At 44.2% G+C, this 12803-nt stretch overlaps 1 protein-coding gene across 2 annotated transcripts; it reads right to left on the minus strand.

Annotated features, from left to right (window-relative positions):
• Positions 1-466: 466 nt before the first annotated feature.
• On the minus strand, positions 467-12500 carry CBX2 (chromobox 2). 2 transcript variants are annotated; one of them, XM_074225002.1, is made up of 5 exons: positions 12330-12500; positions 12194-12237; positions 11075-11140; positions 8089-8194; positions 467-6016 (listed from the first exon to the last, which is right to left on the minus strand). In XM_074225002.1, the coding sequence occupies exons 1-5, from the start codon at positions 12399-12401 to the stop codon at positions 4718-4720; spliced, it is 1587 nt and encodes a 528-aa protein (XP_074081103.1). In that variant the 5' UTR covers positions 12402-12500; the 3' UTR covers positions 467-4717. The 2 variants fall into 2 exon arrangements, with proteins under 2 accessions (XP_074081103.1, XP_074081102.1); XM_074225001.1 differs by having other exon boundaries at positions 8089-8206.
• Positions 12501-12803: the final 303 nt, after the last annotated feature.

The following is a 12803-nucleotide window of genomic DNA, read 5'->3' on the forward strand; positions in this document are numbered from 1 at the left end:
TGGTACAATCTTATAGCTTCACAAGTTTAATGGCAAGTCGGCTGGAATTTAATAGTAGTGTCCTTTTAAAGCATTACCACATGTTGCATACTCAAGGACTGGCTTAACTTTCCAACATCATTCCAGAGTTTTTTTTTTTATTCTCTGTATTAATTGTAAATAGCTTCTGTACTCCATGCAGTTAAACATAGCAGTGGGAATGGAGATCAGAAGGGAATCCAAGACACAGTGAAGCATACCTACCTCTGGAAATCCTTTATTCTCTTTTAAGAAGCAATTTTCCCATCCCAACAACCTAGTATTCTCCACCCTTCCTCTCCCCTCCCCCCCATTATATTATCCTATACCCCAGGCTCAACTCATCTTGGGAAGCAGAGGAGAAAGAAAAGGTTGCTTTGAGGTTTCAGTCATCACATTTGACACATGAAGTTGAAAAGTTAAAAAAAATTTTATTGATATGCTAACTTAATAAAAAAAATTGTACAAAACCAAATTGACACCATTTGCTAGTGTTTTCTTTTTCTGTAAAATAAATTAAGAGCAGTCTAAAAAAAATATCTGTAATCTATGCTATAGTGTTAGTTTTCCCAAAACACTAGAAAACACACACAATCATGAGATGCAAACAAGAAAATGATTTAGGCAACTGAATACAACTTTCTCCCTAAATCCCCCCAAACCACGATGAGCTTCCTTGGGGGTGTGGAGGAGGGGAAAGGGGAAGGCACATTTCCCCCACTAGTTGGTTTTGATTTAATATTTGGGCTGGGCTGCTGTCCTGTTTCAACAAAGACTTTAAGCTTTTCCATGGTAATAACATATCCACTTTTGTTCTCTCTGTTTTCTAAAAGCAAACAGCTGTAGTTTAAAGCAATTAGAAGTGGCGTACATGAATGATTTGGCTTTTTTTAAATTAAAAAAAACACACACACAAATCAAGCCAATCATTGGCACAGTTACAAGAACAGTTCTTTCTTTTGTTCCCCCTTACCCCCCCTTTGCAAACAAAATTTTTTTAAACAAAACCTTCAGGCCACAGCCCTTCATATCTATCAGAATCTGAGTGTAACAAAAAAAGAACACTCTTTTTTGGTACAAAATATATATATATATAAAAATATATACTAAACCTCTAAGGAAGATGACAAAATTGACCACTTCTTCCTGTCCAATAAAAAATAAAAAGGAGGCAAAAACAGGATAAAAATATCCATTCAATATACAAATACTGCCATAAAATTTGCTCAGGAAACCCTTATCAGTAAAAAGTAGCAACAAACCTTAAATCAGATGTTTGATTGACACCTAGCTATACACATGTGCGCACACACAAAAAAAACATAGCAGCAAATTTTTTTGGGGGGGAAACAAGGTAGACTTCTAAATACTAGCTTTGTTTACTGGTAAACATATGACACCAGTTCCAAACATCTGTCCAATACAGATGAAATAAAATGCACAATTCTTTAGAGAAGTGTCTCTTTCAAATGTGCGAACAAACACATCTCTTTCATATATGAGCCACTGGGAGTACAACAAAAACACTTAAGGTTGAAATTTTAAGCAAAAGGAAAAAAAGAGTCAGAACTGGTTAGAAATAAGGTGTTTCCTGTTTCAACTTTGGACTTGAAATAGCTAGTTAACAGAAAGGCACAACATCATAGTTTGGAAAAGAGTCTTATTGCTCTGTACAGAGCTTTCTCTAATCAGACAAGACACTCAGGGACAAACACAGTTGCTTCTAATAGCTGTAGTCCTCATTCACTAATGATCATAATTAGAACCCCTTTTGTTAGCCCAGAGCCTGCCTCTGCCCAAAAGGCAGAAAAGTGCTTGGAGGAAACAGGATGAGAAACTTGGAAGCTTCATGTCTGGGATGGAACAGGGGGGGTTCTGCCACCAGTTATTTGCTTGCTAAAAAGGTGACTCAGAAAAAAAGACACCTGCATAATTCCATCATCTGTATGGTATTTGGAGGCCTGTTTGGGAAGATGAGATGTAGATAAAGAACCATCGGGAAAGTTTGGTCCTAGGAACCATAAGCTAATTTGAGGCTAGCTTTACTACCCTTCCAGCTCCATTCCTTCTCTCCCCTGCTACACTGACCATTCAATTTGGTTCTTTTTTAAAACCTATTCTGGTGAGTAGAAAGTGCATACATTCCCAAATGATACCCAGATGGTTCTGGGAATGATGGGAAGCTTCTCCTCTCCAATCTCAGCACTCTTGGTGATTCTAGGTAAGCCAAGCACCACTTCTTTTCAACAGTAAGAAAAACCAAATGAGGCAGCTTCATTCTAAGAGTTAGGTGAGAAGGAACTTGGAAGAGATCTATTCTTATATTCTCCTGACCTACCTTGTTCCTAGTAGACGTGAAAACCAATTCCCCAAAGGCACAATAAGTTTATATTCCAACATAATAAAGGCCAACTTTTAAAGTATTTGGCATATGGGGTAAAGGCATCAAGGAAAGAGTCCCTGTCTGAAAGTCATGCTTCCCCAGACAAATCACTTTCTTGGTTAAGTACCCAGTCTGACCACTCCTGGATAAAGGTCACTTTGGGCTGTTTAAAGGCTGTAACTTGGATGTACAACTTCACTCTTTGTATCCCTAGCCGTCCTCACTGTCCCTTCTCTTCTCCCCCCAAAAAAGTTTCATTTAGCTGACTTCATATTCTAACAGTTAAAACAGAAGTAGGAAAAGACTTTTGTATCAAAAAGACCCAATGTGGCAACTTTTAGGCTGTTTCACTGAAAACAAAGAATTGATTTCTCCTTAAATCTTCAGACATCATATCTGGTACAGATTAGTTTTGGAAGGAGTATGCCTCTTTCAGAAACAGGTCAGCCTCTTAATTTTTACCTATCCTAGATTGGTAGTCCCTTGAGAATCAATAGGATAAATAGCTCATGGAGGTAATCCATGGTTTGTACTTTTTTTTTTAAGAGAGAGAGAGAGAGAGGGGGAGGAAAGGCTGAGCACTTGGAAAACTGCCCAGTGACTGGATCTTCTGGAGATGTGTTCAGTAATTTTAAGGAAGATGTACCACCCTCATCAATACTGGCCCCCTCAGCCTATTTTTAAATTGAAAGAAGATGGGCAGGCATCTGTTTGGTCTGCCAGTTTCTCAGAGTGGGCAGAACAATCTAGGGCATATAGGTTAACAGAAGACCTAAAACATCATCCACTAACCCAGCCAGTGGCCCTTTACAAGCTTATCACCTCATCAGCACACCACAACAGCCATAACATGGACAGAAAGGATGCTAGTACTGCACATCTGTACAACAGCTGGGATGGATATCAAGCAAAATATCCATTTCCAGGAACTGACTGGATGTAGATTCTCTTAGTGGCTCTTGGGGGCAGTTAATGGGGCCAAGTGACTGGGCTTTTGGGTCATCTTTTGTGAATCCAGAAAAAAAAAGATGGGCAATTTTTTTGGGGGGGAGGGAAGGGGGAAAAGTTCCCCCAAGTACCTCACAAACATAATTCTTGAACTAAGATCCAGGATCAATACAAGTGCTGTCTGAAATGAAGCTACTCCCTCCTCCTACTCAAGTAGTTACCCAGGAAATTCAAGAATAAATTTAAGGTGAACTGAATGGGGAGAGGGTGTCACCAAACTGTTTCTAGTACTCTCTTCCCTGAAGGTTTCTTGGAAAATGGGCAGGAACAGAAAATGGTTTTGGGATAGGACTGGGGTCACAGCAAGATGAAAGGAGACATCCTACCCTAGGGATATTCCCCTCTACTTCATTCTAGTCTCATGTCACAGTCCCTAGCTTTCAGGTATGTAGGGGCAAGGCAGTCACAGCAAATTCCTCACTTGTCTCTGTGACTTTGGCTACTATGAGGAAAAAAAGAGCTCCTATGAGGCCTCTAAGCACCCACCTGTAGCACCTTCTAGAAACTGATACCAGTTTAAAGAAATGTAAACAACATATCCCATTTATCAAGCAGTCCCATGAGGCCTCTTCACCAGATAAAGGGCTATATAAAAGAACGTTCCCATCTTGGGGACTAGAATCATTAATCCAGACAAGAAGACTTTGTGACAAATTAACCTCCCTTTGCTCTTAGGTAAATTAGGTAACTAGAACAAAAACTCACCTATGCCATGCTGTGGCAAGATGAGCAAGGTAGGTAACAAACATGGAGAAAATAAAACATTCTTAAGCACCTGTTTCTTTCCCAAGACAGTCACTCACCAAGAGCCATCTGGCTCAACCCACTTTCCTGTGAACTGACATATAGTAATGGGTGGGGGTGGTGGGTGTAAATCAGCCAGCAGAAGCTACAGCCAATACTACCCACCTGTCACATGGTGATATCGAGGTCATACTAAATAACAACAAGGAATTGGAGATTGTGGTTCCTTTTCCCTAATGTATCCATTCATGTTTTATGAATACATGTGGGCTAGGAAAAATGAATAGGAAGATGGCTGACTGCATCCCCTCCCCTATATGTCTGCTAATTTGGATGTAAAAAAAAAAAAAAGACCGAAATCTCAGCTATATCTTCCCAGCTCTGTCTTCCTTTGGGCAGAATATGGGTCACTTAAAGTAACAAAACAGACACCATGGCAAAAGAAAAAAAATTAAAGGGAGGATACTATGAAAGGCTAAGAGGTTCACTTGGAGGGGAAGAGATTTTCACTGGAAAAACCCCTGGCACCTGGGTTGTATATAGGACAGGATTAGACAGTCAGCTTTAGTAATGTCTCAGGTTGAAAAAGCCAACACTGGTTGGGGACTCTTTCACAGTGACTGTGATAAGGTTGGCAGTCACATCTGTGACAAAGACATGCTCAATAAGGCTTCGGGTTGGCTTCCAGTCCTGGCTGGTTTGAATAGAGACAGACAGATTCTGTCCCGTGGTGCCTGGGAAAGAGGCTGAGTCCCGTTCTGAGTCGGTGCTACTGCTCTCCTCACCAGTGCTCATCTCGGACAAGGTTGTCATCTTTCGGGTCTCACCTGCAACCAGATGGCTCTCCTGCCCAGTGGGTTTGGAATTGCTTTTCATAGTGTCCCTTTTGTTTCCAGAGGCAGCAACAATTGCACTCCTTGCTACCAGTTTCTCACCTTTGTTGGTATCGGGGAGAACTCCAACCCCTCCGCTGGTACCACTCCCTACTCCCTTGCCGGCAGCGGGACTGATATTACTGGTGGTTTTCAGATTGGCAGCTGTGGGATACAGGGGAAGCCCAGCACCCCCTGTGGCTCCATTTTTCATGCTCTGCAAGTTCAAAGCCTGGAGGTTGAGCTCTTGGTTTGAAGCTGGTTGAGTGCCAAGGGAGGTTGTTCCCACTTTGCCCCCATTGTGTAGACTTGGGGTCCTACCTGACTTTTGCTCTGCACTCCCAGTGCTAGGGGCTGTAACAGCTCTGGCTCCTGGCACACCGAGTCCTAGCTCTCCCTTCTGGTTTCTCACTTTCAGATCCAGTCCCAAGCCACACTTATTAGAAGCCTGGGCTTTCAGTGCCAATCGGTTGGCTGCCTCGGCTTGGCTCTGTGTCATTCTATTCATGTAGTGCATGATGGAGCTCTGCCAACTGATGCCGCCTCGGTTGGGGCTGTCGGCCATGCCCTTCATCAGACTGGTCAAGTTCTCAGCGGTAGATGATCCGCTGGGGCCTCCGGAGGTCTCCTTGGCATGGGCCTTGAGGGCAGCCAGGCTTGCCACAGGGGTGGTGAGAGAAGAAGGCAGCTTGCTTGATGGTCCCAAATCCTTTCGGGTGGTTTTCAGCACCTTTGGCAGGCTCACAGGTCTCCTGGATGCCTTTTGTTCTGGGGGAAGAGGCTTTCGACCCCTCTTTTTTCTGATGGGATCCTTCACCTCGGGTTTGGCCACCAAGATCTGAGCTTTTTTCTGAGGCACTGGATGGGTCTCTCGGCCCCGGGGACCTCTCTTAGCCTCCAAGTCACTGTCGTCTTCTTCATCGGAAGAGGAAGAAGAGGTAGAGGAAGAAGAAGAACTACTGGATTTGGATTTTGATGGCATATCTGGTTCCTATAAGTAAGGGGAAATAAGTTATCATTCTCCTCATTACTATTTCTTAAGTTCCCAAGAGTCCTTCTCAACAGAACTAAGTAGTTAGTACACCCAGAAATGGAAACAGGGAGGATTCACTTACTTCTTTTACATTTAGGCTATCTAAAACACAAAAGATAGGTCTCAAGACTTGTGTTAACAAGCAAGTCAGTGGTAGGGTCTGGAAGGGAAGGCAGGCTCTTTTTTTTTCCCCTAAGAAAAGTGTTTTGTTCACTAGGTCTAGACCTCTTATGATTGCAGATTGCTAATTAAGTCACTCATCACACTGATTAGTCTGGTTTGTCAGTCAAATCAGTTAGCACCTATTCCAGGAAACCATATCCTTTTACCCACTTCTCCTGGATTCCCTAGCTCTCAAACTCAAGCCTCCAATTGTACATTAAAACATAACTTCTCAAATACACTGTGTTCCATTTGCTGAGCCCCTGCCCCCCCAATTCCCAAAGCAGAAATCCCTAACTCCTTTTCTCTTTGTCCTAATGTTTGCTCTAGGACAATAAAAAACAAAACTAAAAAACCCCACCCCTTTGAAGGAATAGAGGGTATAAGATCACAACCTGTCTTGACAATTACTAATCTGATAAAACTTGAACAATCAAAACTATCTATAGCACCTGGCATTTTTTTTTGTGGGGGGGACTGTTTCTAATTAAATTGTTTCTTTCACTCAATTAAAGTCTGCCTCCCTCTCCTTCCTATTTCCCCTCTCACTGGGAAAGAAAGACAGAACTGTTGTTATAAACGTGTAGTAAAGCAAAACAAACTGTCCAAGCACAAAAAAAAAAAAGGGGCTTAGTGGGAACTCTGAAGGGCTGGCACTTTACAAAAATGTCCCCCTCTTTGACCACTTTTTTCATTACTACTCAATCTAAATGTGAACCCCTACAGAGAGAGCTGGGGGAAAATATAGTGTGCCCCCAAGCACTACTTTTAATTACCATTCAGGAAAATTAAAGCCATGAATATCCTCTATCAAAGTTTTTAAGAGAGAAAAACTACAATACAGGTTCACTCAGCCTTTCTCAGGATAGGAAGCTTCAGCCAGAGACCAATTTCTATTGAGCTCTCAAGGCAGTAGCCACTGACTTCATTGTTAGGAAGTGCTAGCAGGGAACTGGAAACTAGAGAAAAATCACCAAACAGTCTGACCCAATCTAAAACTGGGAACCTTGATCTTCTGTCTATAAATTCTTTTTTGAGAAGCCAATAACAAGATGACAGATAATTCAAATATTATAACTAGACCTTCCATCTCTCTTCCTTAAGGGTGAATGGGAATTGCTATCCATACAAAATGATACAAAGTACTCCATCTGCCTTGACTAGATTCTCTGGTCCAAAAGTCCTCCTGAAGTCTGTTTCTGGTTTTTCTCTTACTTTACTGAGTCTTTATAGCACTTAACCTGGACAAGGCAGAAGGGAAACCATCCCCTACAAAATCCTGTTATTTTGGAATTTTTTTGAGCTAGAAAGGACATAGAGATCACGTTCTCTATTTTTTTGGTCAAAAAGTTAAGAGTTTTGATCTGCTCAAACAAGGTGAGTCTGTGGGTGGTTTCAAATTCCAGGGTCTTTCTTATCTGTCTTGTTTCAGAATCTGGGAATTTGTATAAAGTAAAGAGTTTGTGTACTGTTTTCAAACAGAGGGAAAACATTGGTAACAAAAAGCAAAGTCAATATTTCCCCCCCTTTTTCTGGGAAGGGAAGGTCAGGAGAGGAAGGGAGCAATGTTATGTGGTTTTCTAGTGCCCCCCACTGGGAGACACTTGGAGTGACAACAAGAAGCTTCAGTTTCAAGCTATATTTTGTCTCTTGCTAGTCTTAAGGAAAAGTTTTGAAGTGGGACAAAAGTGAAAAAGTAAGGGTGATTTTTCATTCAAACTTTCTGGATTTTACTGGAATTTCTGCTAAAAGTCATACGTCATCACTATTGCTTTACAAAGAGAATATTAAAAGATGAGGGGGAAAGGGAGGGTGGGCAAGAAAACAGTGCAGGAAAATTGAAGATTTGAAGATAATTGGCTACGAACCTTGATCTTGGAGCGCCTGCTACAAGCTGATACCACCACATGCTTCCTTGGTCTGCCCCTTGGACGCTTGCCTCTCTTCCGGTTCTGTACCTCCTTATCATGCTCCCTAAAAACACAACTGTGAGGGGGGGGTATGGCCAGATCTGTTTACCAATCCTCCCTATTTTACCATGACTGCCTTACTCCTAAATCTCACCAGAAATCCTATTCTTCCCTTATCTCCAGGAGGTAGGTTTAGAGTTAGTTCATAATTACTCTCTGAAAGTGAGGTATTAATCCCCCACCATCTACTCAGAGCTCCTAACAGCAAAATGAAAGAACAGTTATGAAGCACAATGCCAGGCTCCACATACATAGATTAATTACATTTATATTCCTGTACTTCCCTATTCTCAGGGTCATGCTCTTTTTCCCTTAAGCATTTTGTTATACTGTCTCCTCAACCTGAATGTAAAGCAGAGCAATTTTATTAAACAAATCTAGACAAGGTCATTATGAACCAGCATCTATATCTATATTTTTAAATGATTTCCTAGTGACCAAGGTTATAAAGGATGGATGAAAAGGAGCTTTTGATTTCCTAACACTAGAAGCAACACCTTGCCCCTTATCCTAGAATGAGAGCTAAAGAAAGTCTCTGGGAATTAAATAGGCATACATGAATTTCACCATCACCTTAGATGGGTTCCCATTTCCAAATTTGCCATTTACTACTTTTGTGACCCAGGTCAAGTTCCTCTCAGGGCCTTTTACTCATTTGTAAACTTAAAGGGGTTGGGTTAGATAATGTCTAAAGTTCTTCCTAATTCTTGATCTAAAAATCTCTAAAGTCCTTTAAAGATCATCACTCTAAGGCACACCAGAAATCTGTTTCATTGATTGTCATCTCCTAAAAGATAAAGGATAGGATGCCAGGACGTTTTTTTTTTACTAACACAGCCTCAAAGGGTTCAATAGTATTCTTTCTGGATTTGACATTATTTCCCAGTCCTCTCCAAGATACAAATTCAACAGGTTCACTTAGCTATTCTTTTTTTGGAGAGAAATAATTAGTTTACCCCCCCCCCAAAAAAAAACAATGTGGTATAGTGGATACAGCACTGGTCTCTAGTGTGAAAATCTGGCTTTGAGTCTTGCCTCAAATACATGCTAGCTGTGTGACTCTAGGTAAGTCATTTTAACCTCTCAGTGACTCATTTTGAAACTCTTAAGTTTTAAAATATGCAGACTTGCATAGGTAGGAGTTTCCTCTTAGGAAATGATATGCATATTAATGAAATTCCAGGTATAATCTAAAAGAGACCTCTCAGGAAGAGGAGGGCAGGCACTGAAGTACCCTGGAGAAAGAACCTTTTTTGTTTCCTAGATGGTTTCAAGATGCCTCAGGTCACCTAGCTAGCAAAGCTCAGAAATTTACCAGAACACTAAATTTCAATTTTTTTTTTTGTTAAACCAGCCTAAAATCTGACAGATATGAATTTTAAAGCTAGGGAGACTGCTGCAAGTTATTTTACTTTTTATTAACAAGTTCTTAATGTTCCATTCCAAACCTTTGAGTTTCTAAGGTCAAACTCTTCAAGTGGTCATTTCCCCATTCCCAATCATATTTACTTCCTATCTCTCAAAAGTTAAGACTCACATGTGAAGCTCACAAAAAACAAAGCTGGGGGGGGGAAGGTAGGGGGCACAAAACAGATGTAGTTTGAACTCCCTAGAATGATCCTGTCAGATTGATACCAGCTGGGAAAGTTTTTGGAGAATCTAATTTATCAAGAAACCATGTCTCTATCAATAGGGAAATCACTTGCAAGTGGGAAAGTATTATTCCTATCCAGAAACAACTGCCACATACTGCTATCCATAGCTTGTTCACAGTTCATTCAACTGAACAACCACTGTAAAAGTGTGAATAACATTCCTCCAATTTTGATCTAGGGGAGGGGCACACTTTTCTACCCCTCCCATTTCCCCCTTTAGAGTCACTTGGGATACATAATCCTGAACTCCCGTTTCCTGCCTAAAAATAGAGACATCTAGAATTTCAGAGACAAACACATCTAACCCTGGGGACAGGCAAGAAGGCCCCACGGTGCTCACTCAATATCATAGATGTAACAGCAAAAAAGAAAAATGTGCTATCCTTTATATAAGGAGATGATCCAACAGGGCATGCACATTGAAATTTTTAAAGAGGTGATAATGGTACACCGGAGCATTCACTTTCTCTTGCCTATGTTTCCTTTTGACCACTGGCACCCATTTGTTACAATAGCTAGTTTAGAAATAGACTCAGAGACAGTTTTGTTCTGTACAAAGTTAAGGAAGATTCAATCCACGAACTACAACTTCATTTGTACTATGGACTAAGCACCAGCAGACTGAAAGACTACTCAAAATCCGTGTTTTGGATAAAGAACTCCAAATCAAGTTCACAATTGTTGAGAGAGTAATTTTTCAGCATCTATCCACTAGACTGCAACTATATGAGGGCAGGAATCGTATGTTATCTCAATTTTCCATTTTCTCCAGATCCAAGCCTACCTTCATACATAGAAGGTACAACTTAATAGGATCTTAGGAGTTTGAGCAGGAAGAGACCAGAGATAAAGCTTAATTCTCCTTTTTCCCGGATTAGGAAACTGAGGCACAGAGAGGTCAAGTGACTTGTCAAAGTTCAAACAGGTGACAGTTGAAATTTGAATCCAGGTTTTCAGACTCCAAATCCAGTGCTCTTCTATTAATACCATACTGCTTCTACATGTTTGTTTACCTGAGTCCCCAAGTGCTTACTAGTAAAAGTCTCAAAGGATAACACACAGAAGGAACCCTAACACAAAGACCAAAATGCCACTGGATGTCCCCCCCCATCATTGCATTATGGGACCCAGGTCTTTAGCCCCTCCCCATCCCAGCAGTCAGGAGAGGCACAAACCTCCTCTCCTCTCCCCCCAACCCCCAAAGACAAGAAACATGTTAACTTGCTCACTTCTTCTGGAAGGCTAGGAGCAGTCTTGGATCAAGGATATTTTCTTCTGGCTCCCAGCTGTTGTGTCTGGAAAAGCAAAGCATCGGGCAGGTAACACACACACATACATACACACACAAACACACACAGGTGACATAGGTGAAAATGACTGCTGACTGACAGACAGACAGACCACAAGGGGCCTCCTTGGTAGATTTTTGCAACTTGACAAACTTTTAGAGAGACAAAGTAAGGAAAACATGAATAGTGATGTGGCGCTTTAATTGAAACGGCAATCAAAACCCTCTATTTATTCCATCAAAAAGAAAAGGAAAACACTTTTATTAAAAATAAAAATGATTTCTTCTTTTCCGAGGGAAAAAAAAAGCAACGGTACCCAGGGAAGGTCAGCAACCCATAACTCACCAGCCCAGGCACAACCAGAGGGTTGCGGGCGATTTTACAGAAGGGCTACAACTTGGAAATAGAGGGAGAGTTGTTTGGTATGGAAATCAAAGAGAATGGTTAAAGAATCAGGCGCAACGACACATGGGAGACTTTTAAGCCAGACCAAAGGGAAAAAATCCCATTAAGGGAAAGGGAGGGAAAAATCAAATAAAGAAAACGCAGGGAGCAGCTGGCCAGAAACAGACAGACTTTTCGGGGGCTGCCAAATCCCTTCTCGTTTAAAAAAGCAACCCAGCGGACATCAATAGGAAGCTCGGGGTACCGCGGGGAAGCCCCGAAGAGAACCTGGATTCCCCCCCTCTCTCTCCCCGTGCAAGTCTGGCGATGGGGCCGGAGCCCCAAGAGAGGGCAGGGCAAAGGTGAGAGGGCAGGGCAAAGGTGAGGGGGCAGGGGGAAATGGGAGGGGGAGCAGCGTGCAACAAATGGGGATGGGGGAGGCAGAAGCGGGGGCAGAGTCCGCGCCCCGCACAGCGGGCGGGGAGCCCCCGAGCCCCGCTTATTTGTAAACAAAAGGTTGGCCCCCTCCCCTCCCCCCTCCCCCGGGCCGAGCTCCGGCTTCCCTCTCCCGGAAACCACAAGGCGTGGAGACCCCCGTCCCAGCCCCAAACTTGGCGGGCCGGGGCGGCCCGGAGCGCGGCGGGGCGCGGGGCCGCTCATTGTTCTCGCACTCACTTGGAGGACCATCCTCGCCACTTCACCAGGTACTCCAGCTTCCCCTGCGGGAGGAGAGGCGACAAGGAGCGGGGTTAGGGGGGCGCCCGGGGCCCGGGCCGGGGAGGGGGAGGGGGCCGGCCCGCCGCCCGCCCACCTTACGGAGCCGCTTGCTCAGGATGCACTCGGCGGCGAAGACCTGCTCCCCGACGCTGCTGAGCTCCTCCATGCCGCCGCCGCCGCCGGAGCCCGGACACAAAAAGGGGCGCCCGCGGGCCGCGCGCGCTCTGCGGCTGGGCCGGCTGCCCGCCCCTCGCGCTCCCCTCCTCCGCCGGGCTCTGCCCTCCCCTCCGCGGCGCTGGGCGCGTCGGAGCCCCGCAAAACAAAGCGCCGCCCCCCTCGGGCCGCCCGCCCGCCCGCCGGCCGCACAAAGAGCTCCGCCCTCCGCCCCCCTCGGGGGCCCGCGCGCCTCCTCCCCGCCCCCCGGGCCGCCCGGAGCCCGAGCGGGCCAATGGGAGGGGAAGGCGGGCGGGGAGCGGCGGCCCGGGCCGGGGCCGGGGCCGGGGCCGCGGCGCCGCATTGTTGGGGGTGGGCCTCCCCGCCCCCGGCTCCTCCCCGCGCTCCCGGCACG

The sequence above is a fragment of the Macrotis lagotis genome, chromosome 2 (genome assembly GCF_037893015.1).
Source record: "Macrotis lagotis isolate mMagLag1 chromosome 2, bilby.v1.9.chrom.fasta, whole genome shotgun sequence".
NCBI classification, from domain to species: Eukaryota; Metazoa; Chordata; class Mammalia; order Peramelemorphia; family Peramelidae; genus Macrotis; species Macrotis lagotis.

What these genes read in the sequence shown, in the direction of transcription:
- CBX2 (XM_074225001.1), bottom strand. Translation starts at nt 12,401, where the DNA reads ATGGAGGAGCTCAGCAGCGTCGGGGAGCAGGTCTTCGCCGCCGAGTGC. An exon ending in CTCCTAGCCTTCCAGAAGAA is followed by an intron (nt 8,207 to 11,074) that starts GTGAGCAAGTTA and finishes CCCCCCTCACAG; the next exon opens with TTGTGTTTTTAGGGAGCATG. An exon ending in GCAGGCGCTCCAAGATCAAG is followed by an intron (nt 6,017 to 8,088) that starts GTTCGTAGCCAA and finishes CCTTACTTATAG; the next exon opens with GAACCAGATATGCCATCAAA.